At 51.4% G+C, this 22,108-nt stretch overlaps 1 protein-coding gene and 1 long non-coding RNA gene across 8 annotated transcripts in view; one reads left to right on the top strand and one right to left on the bottom strand.

Moving 5' to 3' along the window:
• Positions 1-21,908, bottom strand: part of ZC3H4 (zinc finger CCCH-type containing 4) — a 42,363-nt gene extending 20,455 nt beyond the window's left edge. Inside the window, exons 1-4 of one of the 7 annotated variants that reach the window (XM_042970747.1) lie at positions 21,827-21,908; positions 20,567-20,732; positions 3,178-3,397; positions 2,759-2,869 (exon numbers count right to left, since the gene is read on the bottom strand). In XM_042970747.1, the coding sequence (XP_042826681.1) occupies positions 2,759-2,869; positions 3,178-3,397; positions 20,567-20,727 (492 nt within the window). In that variant the 5' untranslated portion in view covers positions 20,728-20,732; positions 21,827-21,908. The other 6 variants (XM_042970748.1, XM_042970751.1, XM_042970750.1 and 3 more) reach the window with 6 other exon arrangements.
• On the top strand, positions 8,957-17,997 carry LOC122234396. Its single transcript, XR_006212189.1, has 3 exons — positions 8,957-9,143; positions 13,486-13,575; positions 17,613-17,997. It is a non-coding gene; the product is annotated as an uncharacterized LOC122234396 (long non-coding RNA).
• Positions 21,909-22,108: the final 200 nt, after the last annotated feature.

Here is a 22,108-nt window from a genome sequence, read left to right as displayed (position 1 = left end):
AGCACAGAGCCCGACATGAGGCTCAAACTCACAAAACTGAAATCATGACCTGAGCTGAAATCAAAAAGAGTCTGCCGCTGAACCGACTGAGCCACCAAGATGCCCGCATCTATCTACCTATCTATCCATCTATTTATTTATAGGGGACGCCGTCTAGGGGATGCCATCTAGGGACGCCGGGGTGGCTCAGTCGGTTCAACGGCAGACTTCGGCTTGTGAGTTCCAGCCCCACATCAGGCTCTGCTGTCGACACAGAGCCCACTTCAGGTCCTCTGTCTCCCTTTTTCTCTGCCCCCCTCCCCCTGCTCTCTCAAAAATGAATATTTAAAAAATAATAATAAGTAAGTAAGTAAATAAGTAAATAAATAAATAAAAGTAATCTCTACACCCAACATGGGGCTCGAACTTAACCTGGAGATCAAGAGTCGCACGCTCCACCCACAGGGGCAGCCAGGCACCCCCAAGAGGGGTGCTCCTTGGTCAACATTTTCTTGGGGCCTCGGAATTCAATTAATAATCTACTTGGCAACCAAACTAGAAAGCTATTAAATGATGTTTTCCAAACTGTGTTAGTGCAAAGAGATACCGGATGAAGTTAGAGACACACACAGACAGACAGACACACACACACACACACACACACACACACACACACACACACACAAATGGAAAGCACCAAGACGTCCTTTAGTAAACAAATAAACAAACTGGGGTCCATCCAGACAATGGAGTATTATTCATTGGTTAAAAGAGATGAAGCACGGGGCTACGGAAAGACATGGGAAAACCACAAACACATACTGTTAAGTAAAAGAAACTGATCCGAAAAAATTATACGCTGTAGGAGTCCAGCTCTCTGACATTCTGGAAAAAGCAACACAACAGAGACAGAAAAAGACTATGGGTTGCCAGAGGCTCAGGGAGGAGGGAGGGGGTAAGGCACAGGGGATTTTTAGGGAACTGAAACTATTTTATATGATAGTGTATGGTGAATACATAACATGAGCATTTGTCGAAAGCAAAAGAACTGCAAAACACAGAGGAGGGAACCTTAGTATAACCATAAGCTTTGATTAATAGCCATGCATCAATACTGGCTCATCAATTACAACAAATGTACCATAATAACGTAAAGCGTTAACAGGAGAGGGACACGTGGGTGGCTCAGGTTAAGCTTCCGACTTCAGCTCAGGTCATGATCTCACAACTCGTGAGTTCAAGTCCCGCATCGATCGAGCTCTGTGCTGGCAGCTCAGGGCCTGAAGCCTGCTTCAGATTCTGTGTCTCCCTCCCTCTCCACCCCCCCCCCCCATTCATGCTCTGTCTCTCTCTCTCTCTCAAAAGTAAATAAACATTGGGGTGCCTGGGTGGCTCAGTCGGTTGAGCGTCCGACTTCGACTCAGGTCACGATCTCGCAGTCCGTGAGTTCGAGCCCCGCGTCGGGCTCTGGGCTGATGGCTCAGAGCCTGGAGCTTGCTTCCGATTCTGTGTCTCCCTCTCTCTCTGCCCCTCCCCCGTTCATGCTCTGTCTCTGTCTCAAAAATAAATAAACGTTAAAAAAAAAAATTAAAAAAAAAAAGTAAATAAACATTTAAGGCATCTGCTCAATTTTCTACAAACCTAAAACTATTCTAAGAAACAATCTATATTAATTTAAAAGACCCAGACTCGTGGGGCGCCTGAGTGGCTCAGTCGGTTAAGTATCCAATTCTTGAGCTCAAACTCAGGTCTTGATCTCAGGGTCATGAGTTCAAGCCCCACGTTGGGCTCCGTGCTGGGTGTGAAGCCTACGTAAACAAGTAATTTAAAAAAATAAAAAATCCACACTCGTTATGAGAAAATACAGAACGTAAGTATGTAGACACATAGGACTACATTAGCAGACCTTAAAATCCCTCAATCCCAGATGCCCGGCTGGCTCAGTGAGTGGCACGTGTGACTCTCGATCTCGGGGTTGTTGAGTTCGACCCCCATGGGGGGGTAGAGATTACTTAAATATAAAATCTTAAAAAAAAAAAAAAAAGCCTCAAACTCTAGTTCCTAATCGAAGCTGTGGTGTGCCCTCCATTTCTTGCCTCAGGCTGAAAGTCTGAATCTCTGCTAGCATATCAACGTCAAGTATAACATTATATGATTGAATTATTCGTTAGGACAGATGATGCTGAGTCATGGGACACAGGGATGTATTTTAAAGCTACTAACTTTAAAAGCATTTTTCATCAAAACTTGAAAATCTACATCAATTTTTCTTACCGATTCTGCTGGGGAGAAAAAACAGTACAGAAACCAAACAAATAATTTAAATGCCCGTTTAAGCTCCGTGTTATAACAGGATAAACATCTGACTTCTGACTCTACGGCCCTTGAGATCATTTGCTCCAATTTTCCACAACAGGTCATTTCTCAATGGTGGACAACGGTCAGCTACACCAAGGATAAATCAGCAGATTTCTGGGGGACGGGGACATCCTGAGTCCTGCCAAGGCCATGGGAAGAAGAGGGAAGTCTTAGGATGGCTAATGGAGATCAGCCACTGACTGGGCTCGAACCCCAGCTCCTACACTACACGGCTGCCACCTAGCTGGTATCCCAGCTCTGGTTTCCTCACCTGTAAAACGGGGATAAAAACAGTATCTCATCTTGCAGGCTTAAAACCCACGTAACACGCAGTGCAAGAATGCCCAGCAGGCAGCAAGTGCTTAGCAAACAAGGGCAGTTTACCCGGCTCCGCGGGGGCCCCTGCGAGGCGGATACTCACCGGTGCATACGGGGGGCTGTACTCTCTGTACTTGCGGTGCCCCTTCTCGCTGGGGCTGAAATCCGAGTCATCTGAAAAGTCCGAGAAGTCATCACTGGAAGAAGCGTGGCGCTGCAGTGGCAGAAGAAACGGACTTAGTGATTCCGCTGCGGGCAGTGTCAGCTCAGGGACAGACGCTGCCGGAATGTGCCGGAAGGGCCCAGCGCTCCCTGCCAAACACCTCACCTAAGGGCATTTAGTGGCAATGGAGCATGAGCCACTGACTCTTTAAAGAAAAATAAAACTGTTTATCCAATTTGGGGAAGGAATAAGCACCACTATTACGCGTGCCCTCTGGCCTCCGAGGCGAGCTCGGCCCCCGGGGCTCCGCTCCGGCCAGGTGCACGCAGCCCGGCCCCGGGGCACCCTCCCAGACCTACTTTGTGCTTGGATTTCCTCCTCTTCTTCGACCTCCTCTTCTCCTTCTCCCTCTCTTTCTTCCGCTTCCGCTTCAGTCTCCGGTGAGACTTCTCCTCGTCCGAATCGCTATGGTGCTTCTCCCCCTTTTCCTTCCGGCTCCTCTCGGGCCCTCCGGAGGTGTCCTGGGTCTCCTCGGCCCCATCATCCTCCAGTTCACCTTCTTCCAACTCACCATCTTCCCTATAAACCAATCCCAAAGCCAATATGAAGCCGGGGTGTGAGACGGGACGTCCAAGGGCTGCGGGGTGGCCCCGGTGGACAGGAAGAGAGCGAGGCCTTCCTCGGGAGGACTGGGGGCCGCTGCCTCTCGGCCCCCCTCCCCAAGGACTGCGCCCGCTCTCGTGTAACCTGGCTGGGGGACAGCGGGTGGGGGCCCGACACCGCTGGGTTTTCAAGGTGCAGCCACTGATACGGGGACCACCCTAAGTCAGTATTTCTCAGAGTGCTCCAAGGACCTCGAACTCTAAAGAAGAAAAGCGACAAGGTTCTGTGGTCAAATGAGGGGAGGAAATCCCCACCTTGGGGCATCACAGTGCTTAATGCTCTAATGGAAGTTCCCAGAGGTCTTGCCGTCCAGAAGCCTGCGCAGCCCTGCTTTAAGAGCATTTCCAGGACTTACTTGACCAGAGAGGCTGCTGTCTCTCAGGGAACACGGATTAGCATCCGTCCCAGAGTGCAGTGGTGCACAGCGGCCTGAGGTCACGGGCTTGGTCCTAGTCCTATGGATGTGTCCTGTGAGCTGAGGGTGGTGGCTGTGCACAGTGGGGACAGGGCCGTGGTTCTAAACCAGAGGCGGCCCCCGGTCTCCCGGACCCGACCCACAAGCAGGCTCGGGCTGTGCCCGAGGACACAATGTATTTCACCAAAGCCCCGTAAGAACTACCAGCGACAAGCTCTGGTCTCCAGAGGTCTGACCCACAGCCTGGGCTGCACAGCTCTGGGCTGGGGAGCCGGGGGGCAACCGAGCAGGTGAAGAAAGGGGAAGGGGTGAGCGAAGGGTCCCAGGCCCCAAACCCCTCCTGATGTCCCCTCCTAACAACTGTCGGGGTGGGGTCCCCCGCACTCCACCGCTGCCGACCCCCGGTATCCCTTCTGGCTCCCCTTCCTACAGATTTCCTGGTTTTGTCACTGGCCCCACATCACCCCCATCCCTAGTGCTTTCAAAAATAAAAGCACTCTCCCAACATGACAGTTGCTGCCCACAGAACATTCTAAATATCTACAGGGTGGGGAGGAGGGAAGGGGATAAATAGGGTTAAGAAGGAAAGCAACTGGAAAAAGAATCTAGTTTTTGGCCAAACCCACAGAGACAGTTCTCACAAGTACAGGAGTTGGTTTAAAAAATAAAAATAGGGGCGCCCGGGGGGCTCAGTCGGTTAAGCGGCCGACTTCGGCTCAGGTCACGATCTCGCGGTCCGTGAGTTCGAGCCCCGCGTCGGGCTCTGTGCTGACAGCTCAGAGCCTGGAGCCTGTTTCAGATTCTGTGTCTCCCTCTCTCTGACCCTCCCCCGTTCATGCTTTGTCTCTGTCTCAAAAATAAATAAACGTTAAAAAAAAATTAAAAAAAAACCCACAAAACTATTTCATTAAAATAAATAAATAAAAATAAAAATAAAAAAAATTCCGCAAATCTTTTTTAAAAGCTCCCACCGTTCCTCATGCATGACCATGGAAGAGCGTGTGTGAGAAGAGAAAAAATTCCTTTCTTCTCCATTAAAACTAGGACCCCAGAAGAGAACGAAGAGAACATAAACAGGGGCGTAATGAACCCAGGATCCGAAAGGCTAACCGTGAAAGGATCTAATCCAGGCAGAAAAGACCTTGCTGCCCAGACGGGCCCGGGGTCAGAGTGGGAACAAGCCCGCCCCCAGAGCCCCCGCAGGTTCTACGGGGCTCTGTAGACAAACACCACACTGGTGATGCTCCCAGAGTCCTTCACGTCCTTTCACTCACGCAACCCCCTTTGTCCGCCCCGGGTGGCGCTGCTCCCCAAATGTCAAGGAGCCTCTCTTAACTCTCATTCCCCATTCAAAGCGGTCAGGTCAGCTTAAAACCCAAGCGGCCCCAACCCCACGGACAGCCCGGCGGAGGTCAAGGGCAGCTCTCTCACACACAACGCGGGACACAAAATCTGTTCAGCTGTTTCAAAGGAAACAAGTCAGGGAGGTGACCGACGACGACGACGTGCGTGTCGTCTCGGGTTGTCTCCTTGCAAATCGCCAGGGTGGGGGGTGGGGGGAAGCCCCGCAGAAAGATGCAGAGTAAAGCGGGGAGGAGCCGGCATTCCTGACAAGTGAGGCACCTTCCGGCTTGGGCTTGGGTGCGGCCCACGGAACGGGGTGTGCGACGAAGCTGCCTCGGCTGGAGTGGCCTTGCCCACAGTAAAAGTGCCACCCGACTGGGGAAACTGGTTTCGGCGGGCTCCCTGCTGCCTGGAACGACGGCCCACGCCAGGGTGTGGTTCCCGCAGCAAACGGGACGCATGTCCCTCCCTGCTGGGAACACCGTGGGCGGACCAGCTCGCCACACCTCAGGAGAAACACAGGGAGACAGACAGACAGACAGACAAAATGGAGCTGAGGAAGGCCCAGAGACAAACCGAGAATGGCGGGGACGGAGGCCCGTACTCCATGAAGAAAAGCTAAAAAGCGCATCACTCTTAACCAACAGTCTGGAAAGGAAAAAGCTCAGAGGGACATGTTGGAAAAGCGGCCAGAATCTCAGGGCAGGTGGGGACGGAGGGGACACAGGAAGACAAGAAGTGCCCGGGCTCCCAGAAGCCCTGATGAAAGAAAATAAGGCTCCCAGAGCCAAAGACCCTCATGGAGCCAGAAGAAGCCTATCAGAGTGGAAGGGATGGCAAGACGCTCTGAACGCTCTCCTCCCAGGCAGGTGGATCTCAAAGGGAGGACAGGCGATGGGACTTGTCAAGGGCAGACATTCCAGACACTCCCTTACCTCCGCCCACAGCATGACAGGGCAGGCCAAGGTCTTGCCCAGGGTCAGGGTCAGGCTCCATCCCCGTCCCGCACCCACAAGCCAGCTTGCTTGAATACGTGGGCCGGGTCTACACCCAACACCTGGGGGCTGGCTACAAAGACCACCCGCGCGACTCCAAAGTCCTCACCACCATCACGAAAGATTCCTAGGGGGCACTTGGGTGGCTCCTTCGGTTAAGTGTCCAACTTCATCTCATGGTTTGGGAGTTCAAGCCCAGCATCAGGCTCTGTGCTGACAGCACAGAGACTGCTTGGGATTCTCTCTCTCCCTCTCTCTGCCCTCTGCCCTTCCCCCACTCGTACACATACTCTCTCAAAATAAATAAACTTAAAAAAAAAAAAAAAAAAAGGAATGATTCCTGAAGAAAGCCCTTTCATGCCGAAGGACTTCCCAAAGCAAGGAAGCACAGTGTTCAAATCCACCCTCCAAAGACTTTCAGCCAAAGCGGGCCTCTGCATTACCTGTATGAACACCTCCGGGGTATCTGGGCTCAGTGAGAATCTACGCCGCAACTTTTTACTAAATGGGTCACGAATACTTAGAACTTTGTTTCTTTACACGGACTTGGGGAAAACTGACAAACAGTATTTAAAAAACAGAAACAAAAAACCTGCTGGCGACTTACGAAGGGAAAATGGGAGACTGGAAGGGACACCAGGCCGGTGACCCTCCAGTGCCCACTGTGCGTCCTCAGTGCCATCTGGCCATGCTGTGCTCTCAAACTTCTCGGAGCCCTGGGCTAACCTCTGGTCACCTGAGGGGGTGCCCTCTGGTAACACAGGAAATTCCCAGCTTAACTGCTGTATGAACACGGGGTCTGTCTTCCTTATAACGGGAAAGAACAAAAACCAAGAAAAGCGAACCAGCCGGGGCAGGGGCAGAAATCCCCGGGGACCACTGACGCCGGCACAAAAGCAGGCTCCAGGAACGGCAGCCAGGCTTCAGTGGTGCCACCTCACAGACTGCCAGCAAAGCCCATGTCAGAGTGGGATTAAATACCGAGGGAGCTTGCCTAATAGACTGTGACATAATCCCTCAAGAAAAGTGGGGGAAGCCCCACTGCGCTAATCATTTCAATCTAGACCTGCCAAGCCCTCTTGAGACCAGTAAGCAGGAGAAAGCCTGAGGCGTCAGCCTGAGCAGGGACGACCTTATTCCCAGAGCCCGGACTGGCAATGTCCCAGGATGGCCGCGCCAGGGTCGGCCCGCCGGGGCCATCGGGGACAGGCAACCGACCAAGCTGGGGGACTGACTTGGAACGGGTGTCCAGGAGGGAACGGGAAGAAGCCACCGGCTTGCCGAGGGTCAGATCTGTCTCGTGCCTCCCGCGCTAAGCTTCCAGGGCATTTAAATTCCCACTCACAGAGCTGGTGACAGCCAGCTCCTCCCTCTCGGGTCAAAGACTAGATCTGGGTGCCCATTCTAAGGAATGCCTATTTGGCCACTCCACAGGGCACAGGAGCGTGCCGAATTCAACACACACCACGGGCTTGGCAAAAACAGCACTCAGTCAAGCAATCCCATGACTTCAAAGTAGGCTGGCGGGGTGGGGCACGGGGCCGCTTTCTGCAGGCCAAGTGACCAACCACCAGCTCCGCTTCTCACGCTCTTGGTACGCGTAACTTAGCGCCTTGGTTTTCTCACCTGTGGAATGGGGTGACTGTAGTACCTACCAGGGTGGTTAAGGTTAAATGAGATTAATGTGGATAAAGCCCTTGACGTGAGAAAGGCACAAAGTACCAGACAAAAAGCAGCTACCAGATTTAAGGATAACCCCTAAACTGGCCGGGGTGCTCATCAGGAAGCACTTTCTGTACGGAGAAGCTTCAGCCAACTCCCCTCGGGGGTCGCTGCTGACCGCTGGCCAACAAGTTCCCGCTACACTTGGCCGGACCGAGTGCGCGCTACCCTCTCCCGACAAACCCTGCTGACAAAACTGACAAATCAACACGTCCCCTTCCTCTGCTCTAATCCAGCTGGTAAGAGGAAGTAACCGAGTGGGCGACCAGGAGGGAAAGGCACAGGGAGAGCTGAGCCCCAGGAAGAAGGGACAAAGGCCCCTTAAAAACAACAAAGCTTCCCGACATGGAAATTCTCTGGACGAGAGAGCTGGAAGGAAACTGAAAGGGGCCCGGGTTTGTGGATCGATCTGGTTTGCAAAAAAAGAGAATGGGGTGGGGGCGAAAAAAACAAAAGGTGGACACTCATGGGAGCAGTGGCTGTTACCTGAAGATCATGAGAGCCCTTGACAAGAGGCGGCTAGGTTAATGTGAAGGTCAGGGTTATGACCATTAACTGCCCAAACGCTCAACAAATTGCCTGGGTAGGCTCGGAATGACCCATTAACTAGGGACAAAACTACAAAAATTACGGGGAGGCTCTGCCTCTTCAAATGGTTAACGACAGGCCCAATTGCCGAAGTCCCCAAATCCGACCGTGTGGGACAGTTGTTTACTGGGAGCGAAGGCACAGAGGCTTTCCCTCGCTTTCCGACGAGGTGAAGGAGCCTCGGGGGGGTGGGGGGGCACCTCACTGAGGGATTTTCAGAGGCAGGAAATTCTTGAAATAAACCTCTGGGCCTCGCACATGGTTTTCAGTGTCCTTACTACCTAGGTTTATCGACCAGAACTCAAGAGCAAATGGGCTCTATGTCTCCCTTCCCCTCAACATTCTCACGTGGTGTCACAACAGACTGTGACATCGCGCCACCTCCACGGTAACGTGCCCACGTGACAGACGACACCCCACCCGAGCAGCCAAGCGCAAACCAACCATGGGACACGAGAAGCCCGATCGCCAGCACCCCGAACCCCTCACTTCAACGTGAGCAGAAGAGCCGGTCCGGTGCTGAGACCCGGATGGGAACGCACCTACAGCCAGAAGTCAATTTCTCCAATGGAAATGGAGAAATCTGCACTTGGAATGGGTATTTGAAATATTAAGTAGTTATTGTCAATTTTGTTACATAGGATTATAGCTTTGCGGTTACGTTAAAAAAAAAAAAAAAAAATCGTTGGGGCACCTCGGTGGCTCAGTCAGCTAAGCACCAGACTCTTGATCTCAGCTCAGGTCTTGACTTCAGGGTCTTGAGTTCAAGCCCTGTGTTGCGCTCCGCACTGAGCGTGAAGCCTACTTTACAATAAATAAAGAAATAAGTAAATAAATGTAATAATTTTTAAAAATCTTCAAGTTACAGATACACACTAAAGAATCTGCAGGTCAAATGACGTGAAATCTGGGATCTGCTTTAAAATACACAAGGCAGGGGCGCCTGGGTGGCTCAGTCAGTTACGCATCTGACTTCAGCTCAGGTCATATCTTGTGGTTCATGGGTTCAAGCCCCACGTCAGGACCTGTGCTGACAGCTCAGAGCCTAGAGTCTGCTTTGGATTCTGTGTCTCGCTCTCTCTCTGCCCCTCCCCCACCCGCACGCACACGTGCTCTGTCTCTCTCTCTCTCAAAAATAAACATTAAAAAAAATACGCAAGGCAGATGGGGGATGTAGTGAGATGAACCAAAATTGGCAAAATGTAGATAACTGTGAAACCAGGTGATGTGTAGATGATGGCTTTTCTCTTCTAACGAAAATGCTAGAAAATTTCTGTAAGTTAAAGAAAAAAAGATGCCCTGAGTGGGGACCGCCTCAACAAGTTGAGGAGAGGTTATCGAGGAAGGCAGAGAGCTGGAGTCTGGGGTTGGGGGGGAGGGCCCTGATTTCCTCAACGACAAAACCTGCCAGGATACCTCAGCGTCTTATACACCGAAAGCAGCGAGAAGTATTCATGACAAACATCCTGCAGCAGCCGACTTCCATGCCAGGCACCAGACTGCTGAGTTCACATCCACTCATCTCTCACTGAAACGCGGTAGCAGACCCACGTTGGTCGTGAGTCATCGGCACCCCCATTTCACAGAGGCTCAGGGAGGAGAAGATATTTGCCTACAAGGTCACAGCACAGAGCAAAACTGGAACGAGTCCTGGATTCTCTGACTCCGGGCCCAACTCTCAACCTCGAGCCTGGAGAATTAGAAATCATCTGGAAGAGAATAATTAACTCAACAGGCCAACCGCCAAAACCCCTCCCTGAAATTTATAACGGCGCTGGCAAAAAGAAGACAGATGTACAGAAAACCGACCAAAGGAAACAGCATTCCAAGAAACACCAAAGCGAGGTATTAAGATATTGGGCGAGGTCTGTGTCCGGGTTTCAACTGTGAGGTGAAGACAGAAGCAGAACCTGTGAGAAGGACCGAATCCTCTTGGGAAGAATTTCCTGAGACCATGGTCAATCACGTGCTTAGCACTACCCCGGCCCAGAACAAATGCTTAGGAGGAAAAACCATTCTTAAGCAAAGACACGAGGCGAATACAGTCCTTCCAAGATCAAATAAAGGGAAAAGAGACGTTCAAAAATTTCACCAAAGACTTTTGCACAGAAAGGCCCAAAGAATCCTGGAAAAACCCCAAGGAAAGGGTCTTCTCCCAGATGGACAGAGAGCAACGGGAATCATTCCAAGGGAAGGAAATTCCAAAGCCGTGCAACACCAGCAGGAACACTTCATCCCGGGGTGTGCGGCATCCACGCCAGGGTTTGTCCAAGCACACAAACCCCTCAGGCAGAGCGTTTCTGCAGAGCTTCAAACAAGCTGATCGAGAAAAAACCTGGCCTACTTACTAGAGTCTCACGGAGTCCGGTGTCATTTCCTTCGCCTGAACAGCTACTTTTTCACTCCCACTCACTCTGAACACTGCTCCTAGGTTTTTTTTAGTGTTTATTTATTTATTTAGAGAGCGAGAAAGCCAGCACTCGAGAGTGGGGGGTGGGGGGGGGTGTGGAGGGAAGGGGGAGAGACAGACAGACAGACACCCCCAAGCAGGTTCCGTGCTATCAGTGCACAGCCCAGGCTCGAACCCACGAACCTCTACATCGCAACCTGAGCCGAAATCGAGAGCTAGATGCTTAGCCGACTGAGCCACCGGGCACCTCACAGCTCCTGTTCTTGGTAAAGGCATCCATCTGACCCCAGTTCCTCCTGTCAGATGAACCTCTGAAGTCTGTTTCTCAGCAACAGAGTTTCTTAACCACCTTCTCATGCCAACCAAGGCTTCAGACAGCTGGAAGGATGCTGGTTCTCATCCAAGGAGGACCAATTTCTATTATTCCAGAAAGGAAAATCAAATCACTCAACTTGTGAACCAAGCCTCTTGCTCGTCTGGAATCTTTTCAGAGGAAATAGGTTTGGTTCCATTCAACTAAGACAAAGAATATATTAACATTTTCGTCTTAAAAGGAAACCTAGCCTAGGATTACTAGGATTTCTTGTTCATACACCACCAAAGAATTTCCTTAAGAACTGCACTTATCTGGGGGTGCCTGGGTGGCGCAGTCAGGCAAGCGTCTGACTTTTGGTTTCGGCCCGAGTCATGATCTCACGGTTTGTGAGTCTGAGCCCCACATGGGGCTCTGTGCCTGCTTGAGATTCTCTCTCAAAATAAATGAATAAACTTAAAAAAAAGAAGAAGAAAAAAAAACAACTGCAATTATCTGTATTCAACTCTTTGCTAACTTCCAGTCAACTGTGGGCTCCTGGAGGACAGAGAAGAGGCTGGCGGTCACCTGAGTTTCCAAGGGTCCAGCACAGGGTCAGGTTCAGACTGGGGGCAGCACTTGTGACATGTTCTACACAAACCCAGCATCGGCCTCAGCTCTCCATACCCTCTTGCTCAGTTTCGTCAACACAGACACGGGACTATTTTCACAGGCAATAACGTGGGTTACCTAAAACTCCAATGAGGTAATAGAGGGGTTGTCTTTAATCAAAAACTCATTCACCGAGTGTCTATCAAGGGCTTCCTGATAGGCCAGAGAGTGACAAAAGCCCGTACGTGATGCATCAACCGACGTGAAAGGGGCCACCAGTCAGCACCCCCCAGGGATGCGGCCCACCTCCCTTGGCAAGAAGCTATGGTTCCCGGGACTGCTCTGGCTTTCCATGCAATGGCAGGGCCTGAAATCCCAAGGAAACCTAAGCCCTGGTGTCTGTTAGGAAAATGAGGAGGGCAACAACCCAAGCCACCTGCAATGGACATTTAGCCAAGTGACACTCATGTCTGGGCCCAGCTCCCTTGGGTTGGGCCCTAACAGGGACGTGTTAGCTGCAATCCACTTCCCCGCTGGCTTCAAGAAATCTCCCGTTACTTCCGATGAATGAAAATCTCTTTGACTTAAAGGTTCAAAAGCCCAAGCTGGGGCCTCTACACGCACTGGAAGGAGTGAAACAACGGGCTGACAGAGCTGCACCAGGTCACGGAGGGTCCCCACTCTCTGAGGCCAACTTTTTTTAATTTTTTTTTTTAACGTTTATTTATTTTTGAGACAGAGAGAGACAGAGCATGAACGGGGGAAGGTCAGAGAGAGAGGGAGACACAGAATCTGAAACGGGCTCCGGGCTCTGAGCTGTCAGCACAGAGCCCGACGCGGGGCTCGAACTCACGGACAGCGAGATCATGACCTGAGCCGAAGCCGGACGCTTAACCGACGGAGCCACCCAGGCGCCCCCCCCCCCTTTTTTTTTTTAAAGTATTCTCTACATTCAAAGTAGGGATAGAATTCATCACCCTGAGATCAAGAGCTGCACGCTCTACTGACCAGCCAGCCAGGCGTCTTTGGGGCCAACTTTTAAGGGAATACCTACACTTCCCTTCCACTCTCTCCCACCACCTCTGCCACAACAAAGATAACGATGGCTCCTGTGCAGGTAGGGACCAGCCACCTTCTTCTTTAAGGGCCCAAAATGTGGGGGTGCCTGGCTGGCTCAGCCAGAAGAGCATACAACTCTTGATCTTGGGGTCACTGAGTTCAAGCCCCACGTCCGAGGTAGAGATTACCTAAATATAAAAAAAAAAAATTTTTTTTAAAGGGCCCAAGAATAAATACCGTAGGCTTTGCAGGCCGTACAGTTCTCTGTACCTTTATGGCAACTCTGAGGTTTAGTGCAAAAGCAGCACTGACCTTATAAATTAATGGCCGTGGCTATGTTCCAATAAAACTTTACTTAGGGGGGAGAAAAAAAATAAGCCAAGTGGGCAGGCTTGGATCTTGTAGAGCCACAGACTGTCCACCCGTCCTCCCAGCAGTAGCTTTTCAGCTTTGACCTTGACCCACATCTCCTTTATGTGTTTCTCTGAAGTTTTACAAAGTGGCTCTTAAACTCCACTGTACTCTGCCTTTTCTACCCTGTTTCATTCCTTTGTTTTTCAAATGCAGGAGACAAATCAATAAATGGGACTTCATATCCTGCTAATGGCTGCACACTGCAGTTTGAAAACATCGTATAGGCCCCACGACAGCATATAGGTACGGGATTTGGGCCCGGGGTTCTACCTCTGCCTCCACACCCAGCTCTGTGACCTTGGACAAGTGACATCATTTGTTTCAAATTCTCAGCACAGGCCTGGGGCGAGCTAGCACATGGGAAGCACTCAGCAGGAACCAGGGAGGTAATCTTTGACCTTCACACGAGGCACTGTCACACATTTGGGGAGACTAGCAGTCAATGACTCACAGGTCACATACAGTCGGCCTGACCCCACGTCCACGCGGTCCACCACTCCCCACCATCCCTCTACCAGAAGAGGATCAGGACACGTTTAAAGGGAACAAACGGAATCCACGCAGTACTAAGCTTTAAACTTCCAGGAGTTTATGGTTTCCGGGGACCATCGGACAGAGACAACAGGGACAAAGGAACCAGGTGCTCAGCTGACTGACAGATCCACCTGGGATCTAACCACTCAGCCTAACCTCGCAATTCATTTTTAAGGCACCCCCTTTGCAGTTGGGTCTCCAGAGCTGCCACAGCAGCAGCAACCCCTATGGTGGCCAGAAGCTGCAGGTGTCAGACATGGGAAGGAAATTTGAGACCGGGCAAAGGTAGGAACAAGCTTAGCTCAAATCTAAATAAAGTCCTCCAGAGAGAAGAGCTCCTTGCACACCCTGAAAACTTTTCTGCTCCAAGCAAAGCACGGTACGGGCCTGACTGCTGAATGAACAAAAACCTTTACTGACTCAGCCAAACTCCCAAGGGGCGAGGAGAATCTTGGGAGCTGGGACGGGCCTTGCTCGTCTGTCAGAGATTCTAGAGGGGGTAAAGGACTTGCTTGAGGTGACGAGACCAGTCAGCAGCGGGTTGGGGTGCTCCGGCCCCACTTTCTCAGTTCTCAGGAGGCCCACTGAGGTGGCAGGAAGGCTCAAACCCTAATCGCCAAAGATGCACGCAGGCAGGACGTCAGCATAAGCTCAAGCCGCCGAGACCGTCCCAGCATCTATAACAAGGACCTTGAGCAAGCCAGAAAGGCCTTAAGATGGCTTCCACTTAGCTTCAACCCCAATCTGCTGCTCAAAATTAAATAAGCTGGCCAGGAACCTAAGGGGCGAAGAGAAACGGACTTGCCTCAAAAACACAGTTGCTCTGGGGCGCCTGGGTGGCTCAGTCGGTTAAGCGTCTGACTCCAGCTTGGGTCATGATCTCACAGTTTGGGAGTTTGAACCCCGCATCGGGCTCTGTGCTGACAGCTTAGAGCCTGGAGCCTGCTTCGGATTCTGTGTCTCCCCCTCTCTCTGTTCCTCCCCCGCTCATGCTCTCTCTCTCTCTCTCTCTCTCTCTCTCTCTCCTCCAAAAATAAATAAAAACATTTAAAAGAAACAAAAAAACCACAGATGTTCGTTCTTCCGCTTACATACCAGGCTATACATTCGATTTAGAATTTTTCTGCAGCAGAGACAGCAAGAAGATAAAGAAACCAAGATTTGCCAAATGCTAGGCATCGTGTGGGTGTCCGGTACATGCCCGCTTGACCGCAGTGACCCTGAGAAAAGAGCATTAGCCTCAGTGCCCACTGCAGGGATGGCCAAGCCTGGACACAATCTTATCTGCTTCCAGAGCCCACACTGTTCCTTCCTATCCCGTAGCCACCTCCAATGTTCAAAAGATGTCAACACTTGCCTTACACACAGGGAGCTGAGTCACCAATTCACACAGATACAAATTCACCAAAAAAAAAAAAAAAAAAAATACACAAGGAGGGGGGGAAAAAAAAAAAAAAGAGAGAGATTCTCCATCCTGAGCAATTTGGCCAAGAGAAGCAAACTATGCTCCCGGTAGATATCCAGTATGGGAACAAAAAAGCATTCTATCGGAATGACGATTGTGGGATGCAACTAAGTCCGCACCAACCGAGGGGGCCATGTCTTCAAACTGCCATCAACTGATCAAGTCAGAAATTTTAAAACTGCCCGTGTAATCTCCTTTCGTTACAAAGCCCCCCCCCCCCAAAAAAAAAAAGAAAAAGAAAAAAACCCTGTGCAGCCTTTCCAGGCTGCCATCTTCATTAACTATCAAAACTAGAACAGTTCCGCGGCAAAGACGAGGCCGATACATTTGGAGAGCCAAATCCGTGAACGAAACCTGGCTCCAAACACACAGCCCCGGTTTTACCTTAACCGAAAGCACATCATAAGCCACCCGAACAGGCAGCTTGCTCCTCTCTTTCCATTAGGTGTTAATTATGAAACCGGCCTCGAATCATTTATTCTGATTCCTGCCTCCGATGAGCGGACTGCGCTTACACAGATGCCTGAATCGACCTATTAAATACCAACTACCAGGAACCTCAGAGACCGGCCTCTTTTCTCCTATTGTGTTAGGGGCTATGTTGCCAAGGTAAAGGCAAGCACCTTGCCTGCTTAGAAACTCAGCCATTTCACTTACTATTTGCTCCGAATTATTGTCACTCAACTTCCCACCCTGGGTCAGCACCAGTCACTCTGGTTCCAGCACATTCTGTCCACAGGGACCAAAACTGGGTTCTCCGGAATATGGTTTGATCTAAAGCTATCCCCGGAGGCTTGGGAATAATTAGTGACTTTCACCATCCAGGTATTTGCTGTAACTGGATCTGGCTTCTACGAGATGGTCCTTGGGCCTCAATAGCCACGACGACGTTAACGGAAGGGAACAATGGGTAAGGCAACAGGGAGACATCCATTCCTCCCCTATCGGGGAAGGGAAAAGACTGAAAAGAGCGGAGGTGGAAGAATTATTAACGGATAAATTACAGGGCACCTGGGTGGCTCAGTCCGTTGAGCATCTGACTCTGGCTCATGGTCATGATCTCACGGCTCACGGGTTGGAGCCCGTATTGGGCTCTCTGCTGTCGGCACAGAGCCTGCTTCGGATCCTCTGTCCTCCACTCTCTCTGTACCTGCCCTGCTCGCACACTCTCTCTCTCTCAAAAATAAATAGAACGTTAAATAAATAAATAAATAAATAATAAAGGACAAATTACTAAACCAGCTTAATATGAAACTGTCTGCATTCAACTGGCTGGAAACAAACTCAGAGTCGACCATTCATCTCTAGCTTGCCAGGGAGTCAACAGCTGGGAAAGCCTTCAGTTCCACAGGCGCAAAGCAGTTTCCACTTGGGATGAGCCTTCCTGGCTGAGCAAAAGCCATAGGAGTGTCTTTGCTGTACTGACAAATCCTGGCTTGTCAACAACTCAAAAACTTGAGCAAATCGAAACCCTATCTGGGAGACAGGACAGACCGGGAATGAGAAAAGCCCTTTTGGGGAATCGTCTTTTTCTTCTGCAGAACATATTTAAGAATAAAAAATAAAGGGGTTTCATGAGCAGAATACCCGTATTTTCATGGCTACAATTGGTTGTACTTCTACTGGGAGATTTGTATTTGGTTTCAGATTAAACCTCTCCCCAGAGAATATAACAATTTTAAAGATTGCAAGCGTCTAAGAGTTGCTGTTAAATCAGGGATTCTGAGTGACACCCTTTTTCTTTTTTTGCAACATCCATTAATTTGAATTTTAACTAGTATTGGTACATCAGTTTGGGGGGGTTAAAAAAAAAAAAAGGCAGTACTGTGACATTTCAAAAACAAAGACTATGGAAATACAGTTTGACAGAATTACTGGGGCTTCTTGGTTTTCATGGATGAGATTCCTTCGAGAACGGGGGGAAAAAAAACAAAACAAAACCAAACCGAACCCTTGTGTTGCTACGCCTGAGTCCTTTTTAAGTGTTTGGGGAGATACTTTTGAATTCACTGAATGACTGCTACAATGTTCACTTACAAAAGAAATCCCATTTCCTTAACATTTCAAGTCAAGTTAAACAAGCATCCTTCTACAACTCAGTTGCCCTCGAAACTTGGAAAGTTTTCGTCTGTGAGCAGCCAGTTGCTGAATCTGGCTCCTGGAGAAGGAATTTCACCAAGGATGGAAAACTTCAAATAAAGGCAGTTCATTTTCAGCTGACCCTGCGCACTGGAGAGAGTGTGTTCAGTTCGTGCTTGAGACTTTTTTTTTTTTTTTGCAGGATATTGTACAGTGTGGACACTTCTTCCTCCCACAACTGATTTTACATACCTAACATCACCACTTCACAGCAGTTACGTTGTGAGTATTTTGAGAGGAAGACTAAGACAAATGGCCCACTGAACTGCAGTTACCTTTTCCTTATCCCAACGTAAGTGAACGTTTTTTTCCCCCTAAGAACGGAAAAAAACAAAAACAAAAAAAAGGTAAACAGGACCTTTCAGAGGGGAAAAGGGCTGTGTGTTAAAAAGTTTTCTCGACCAAAGTACATCAGGGACCAAAACTGGGGCCAAGAGGGAAAATGGAACTTCAACGTGTTTTGTCTTTTAACGGAACTTATGCTTGTAAAACACATCGGAAGTACAAGTGTTTGGTTCTGCAAGTCATTTCTGTTGCCGTTTTTTTCCTTGTATGTGTAGGAGAGGGAGGACTGGGGGCCGGAGGAAGTGTTCTCTCCACCATGACTGGGCATGTAACACGTTTGCATCAACTTTTCACGGTCAGGCATGTGCTTTCGAACAAAGGGAACAACAGTGGAGACGGGGAGAGGAGACTGGGGGTTGACACTTTACAGATTTGGTGCTTAAACAGTACTTTACAAATGACTTGCTTAATTTAAACGTCCATCACCGTAAGAGACATTGGAGTAAAATGAGAAAATTGGATCTACTTGAACCACAATCTTTGGGGGAGGGGGGAAGGGCGGGGGGGAGGGAGGGAGCACATTAACTCAAATACAGGGATCATAAACCAAATTCAGTTTTAACCTCGTCTCCTAGAAATGGACCTCTGAAGTGTCCACTTTCTTCAAAGATGAAGGCTGGAGACAAAGCAATGGACCGATAGGGAGAGAGGGATACCAAGGGCTTGAAAACATATGGGCCTTTTACATAAGTTTTTGTCATGTTACAGTAACGCTCTTTTTTTTTTTTTTTTGACAAAACTGTGTACGACAAATTAAAAAAAATTAAAGATCGAAAGGATGTGCAAGTCTAAAAGGGCTCAAAACTGGGTTAGAATCCTGATTCGAACATATCAATTCACTCAAGCATCACTTTGGTCTAAAGGCAGGAGGAAGGCAGGCAGGAAAGGGACAAAAAGAGGGAGATAATTGAATTACTCAATAAAAGAGGCTACTTACCATCCCAACCCATTGTAAGACATACACTTCTGACATAAGAGAACTCCTTAGAGGTCGAATAAAGCGTGTAAGCACCTTTGAGTAATGCACCTGCCCCCCAGGGGGGGCCCGGAAGCCCAACGTGGGCTTAGCGCACAGACCTTTGCTAATCTGTTTATTTCCTTGAACTGGAGTCAGGCTGCGATGGGCTGCGATTCCCAGGACGATACATTTAATTAGAACAAAACAGAAAACAAAAACAAAAACAAAAACAAAAAAACCAAAAAAAAATTTTTTTTTAAAAGCTCACCAAACTGCTGCACTTGTGTCTCTGAATGTGGGTGGCATTTCTTTTAAAAGGCAAAGTATGGTCTGTGAAGGAGAAAGGGAAAAGGGGAGGTGGCAGTGGGGAGAAGGGGCCGTGGTGCCTGGCAAGGAAGCCCTCGCTAAGACCCCAATCTAGGGGAGGGTCCTCCCGCGACTCCCCAGCCCGGGCTGCTATGGGGCAGCCATCTGTCCAGCTCGATCTTTTCCCCTCCCCACCCCCACTCCTTCTCAGGCTGCCTTTCCTGCCGCTTGAAAACCTCCTTCCATTTCCCAATCCACTCTCTAGACACCTCTTCCCCTGCCCCGCCAGGAAAGGGAGGGCAAACCCTGCACCCCAACCCTCTGCTGGAGCAGGGGAAACAGGGGCCCCAACCTCGCTCTAAAACGCGCCAGGCTGGCTGGCCCCTTTATCACCCTCCAGAGAAGGGCGTGGGGCAAACCCATTTCGCACTTCATAAAAGGGGAAGGGGGGCACTCCCTTTCACCCCCTGCAAAAGCACAAAATTAAAAAAAAAAAAAACAAAAAAAAAAACCAAACCTCGTTTTCTCCCCCGGAAGGGATGGCGCCCCATTTTAGCCCGAAAGAGGAGGGAACCCCATGAGAAAGAAGAGACCAACTTCCTCTCCCCTCCAAGGCAGGGTAAAGCAAACCTCACCCCCCCACCCCCCTCGCCAAAAACGCATCACCTACCTACGAAAAACGAGAGGACCCCTGCCTTCAAGGAAAAACACGGGGAGGGGGCTTCTCCCCGCAAAAGAGAAAGGGGCTTCCATCGAAGGAATTAGAGATTCCCCCCCCCCAACCAAATTTGCCCTCTAGGTAATAGCTAGGAAATCCCTCCCGCCAAAAAAAAGTGCGAGAGCCCCCACCCAAAGGACCCCCCCCCACTAAAAGGATGGAGCTAGAACTGAACGAACCCCCACTTTCTGCCTAAACTAGGGTACCTCTCCAAGTAGGGCAGGGCACACCTCCCCCAGGAGAAAGGATACTGCCAGGGGCTGGAAACCCCCAACTCCCAAATCCCTAAGAGCGGGGTTACTACTCGAGATCCCCCCCCCAAAAAGGGTCCGGGAGCCCCTCCCCCATCCCCTTCCCCGAAGCCAGGCGACGGGCAGGCGGGCCCATGGCTGCCAGCTCCGGGCGCTGGGGCAGCCAGGACCCCCGTGGGCCTCCGCAGCCCCCCCCACAGCGCCCCCTCCCCAGGGCGGGCGGGCGGGCGCGGGGGTCCGGGGGGCGCCTCCTCACCTTCCCCTCAGCATGGCGCCCAAAAAAGACAGAGCGAGAGCGAGGGAGAGCGGGCGAGCGCCGCGAGGGGGGGGAAACGCATGAGGCCAGGAGAGAAAGCAAGCGAGAAAGAGCGAGCGAGCGAGAGACACCCACCGACCCCGCCCTTCCTCCTCCTCCTCCTCCTCCTCCGCGGCCCGGCCCAACATGGCGGCCGCCCCCCTTCCTCCTCCTCCTCTTCCTCCCCCCGGGGACGCTGCCCCGGCCGGGCCGGGGGCCTGACCTGTCGTCAGGGAGCGGGAGGCGGTGGTGGAGGAGGTGCGGGGTGGCCGGGCAGGCGTCGGGGGAACACGGAGGAGGCGAAGGCGTTGATGGCGGCGGCGGCGATGGCGGCTGCGGCGACTCTGATGGTGGCGGCGGGGGGGTCCCGGGCGCGGCCTCCATAGTTCCTTTGGGGGGGAGGGGATGTTAATGCACGAAAAAGGACTGCTTGGGCGTGGCGGGAGGGGCACACTTCAGCTCTGAGGGCTCCTGATAGGAATGGGTATATAGTTTTTCGGTTTCGGAATCACCTCTGCGCCGACCTCCGCGTAGGCCGCGCGGCCTAGGCCTCGGCGGGCCGCTCGCCGCCTTTCTCCGCAGCCCGCCCCTGGGGTCACTCGCTCACGGGCGCGGGGCCCTCATCGGGGCGAGAGCCCCCACACACACCTCCCCCGCGGGCCCGGAGGTGGGGGACCCGGGAGACACGGACACTGGTGGGTGGTTGGGTGTAATTAGCGCGGGCCGCGCGCGATGGAGCAAGCGAGGGGGGAGGGGAGAAGAGGAGAGCGAGCGAGGGGGGTTAAAAAAAAGGATTTTAGGGAGGGAGGAAACGGGCCGCGGAGACGGGCCGACTGTCTTGTCTGTCTGCCCGCCCTAGGTGCCCCGGCTGCTCGGCCCCCGCCGCAGTCAGAAATTCACACAAAATGGCGGCCCGGCCTGGAGGAGCCGAGAGGCTGAGGCGGGAGGAAGGGCGAGGTGGGAGGGGGAACTGGGAGGCGGAGGCGGAGGCCGCGTCACGTGGAGGAGAGGGGCACAGGCCTTCTCCCGAAGGCCGGCGGAAAGAGCCGAAGGGAGGGAGTGAGGTCGAGGCAAGGCGGAAAAAGCCGAAGGCAGAGGAGCGAGAGACGGAAAAAGCCGAGGTTGGTGATGGGGGTGTGGCTAGAGAATGGATGGAAAGTCGCGGGAGCCGGAGATAGCCGAAGCGGGACCAGGACGGGGGGGAGGCAAGGAACTGCGATGATCCGGAAGGAGCCGAAGGCGGTGTCGGAGGCGGGTGGCAGGAGGCGGAACTAGCCGAAAGAGGAATTTAGACGGGAAAGGCTGAAGGGCGGGGCTCGGGAGGCGATTAACAGAGCAAAAGGCTGGGAAATGCCCCCGAGCGCAAGCGGCAAGAACCGAAAATTACCAGCTTGAGGGCAGGCGGGAAGAGACTAAAGTTTTAGGTGGAAGAATGGGAGGGAAAGAATTCGAGCTACGGAAAGAAAAAAAAAAAAAAAATAACCGAAAGCTGGAGGCCGGGTGCCGTGAGTTGTAGGTTTCCGGAGAAGGGGAGGATGGAGCCGAACAGGTCCGGAGCTGACGTCATTAGAAACCTCGGTCAGTGACGTCTCCCTGGGGCGGTGCGAGAGGGGCGGGCCTTGGTACTGCCTCCGGGAAGTTTAAGAGCTTGGAGCGTAGGTTATCGGGAAGGCTCAAGATAAATGTTACACGTGGGAGCGACTGACCGGGTTCAAACGGTGTGCAAACGACCTACAATCTTTTGATCCTCAAAACTCCGCTGGGA

Source organism: Panthera tigris, chromosome E2 (assembly GCF_018350195.1).
Source record: "Panthera tigris isolate Pti1 chromosome E2, P.tigris_Pti1_mat1.1, whole genome shotgun sequence".
NCBI classification, from domain to species: domain Eukaryota; kingdom Metazoa; phylum Chordata; class Mammalia; order Carnivora; family Felidae; genus Panthera; species Panthera tigris.
This window is presented reverse-complemented; position numbering and strand designations above follow the sequence as displayed.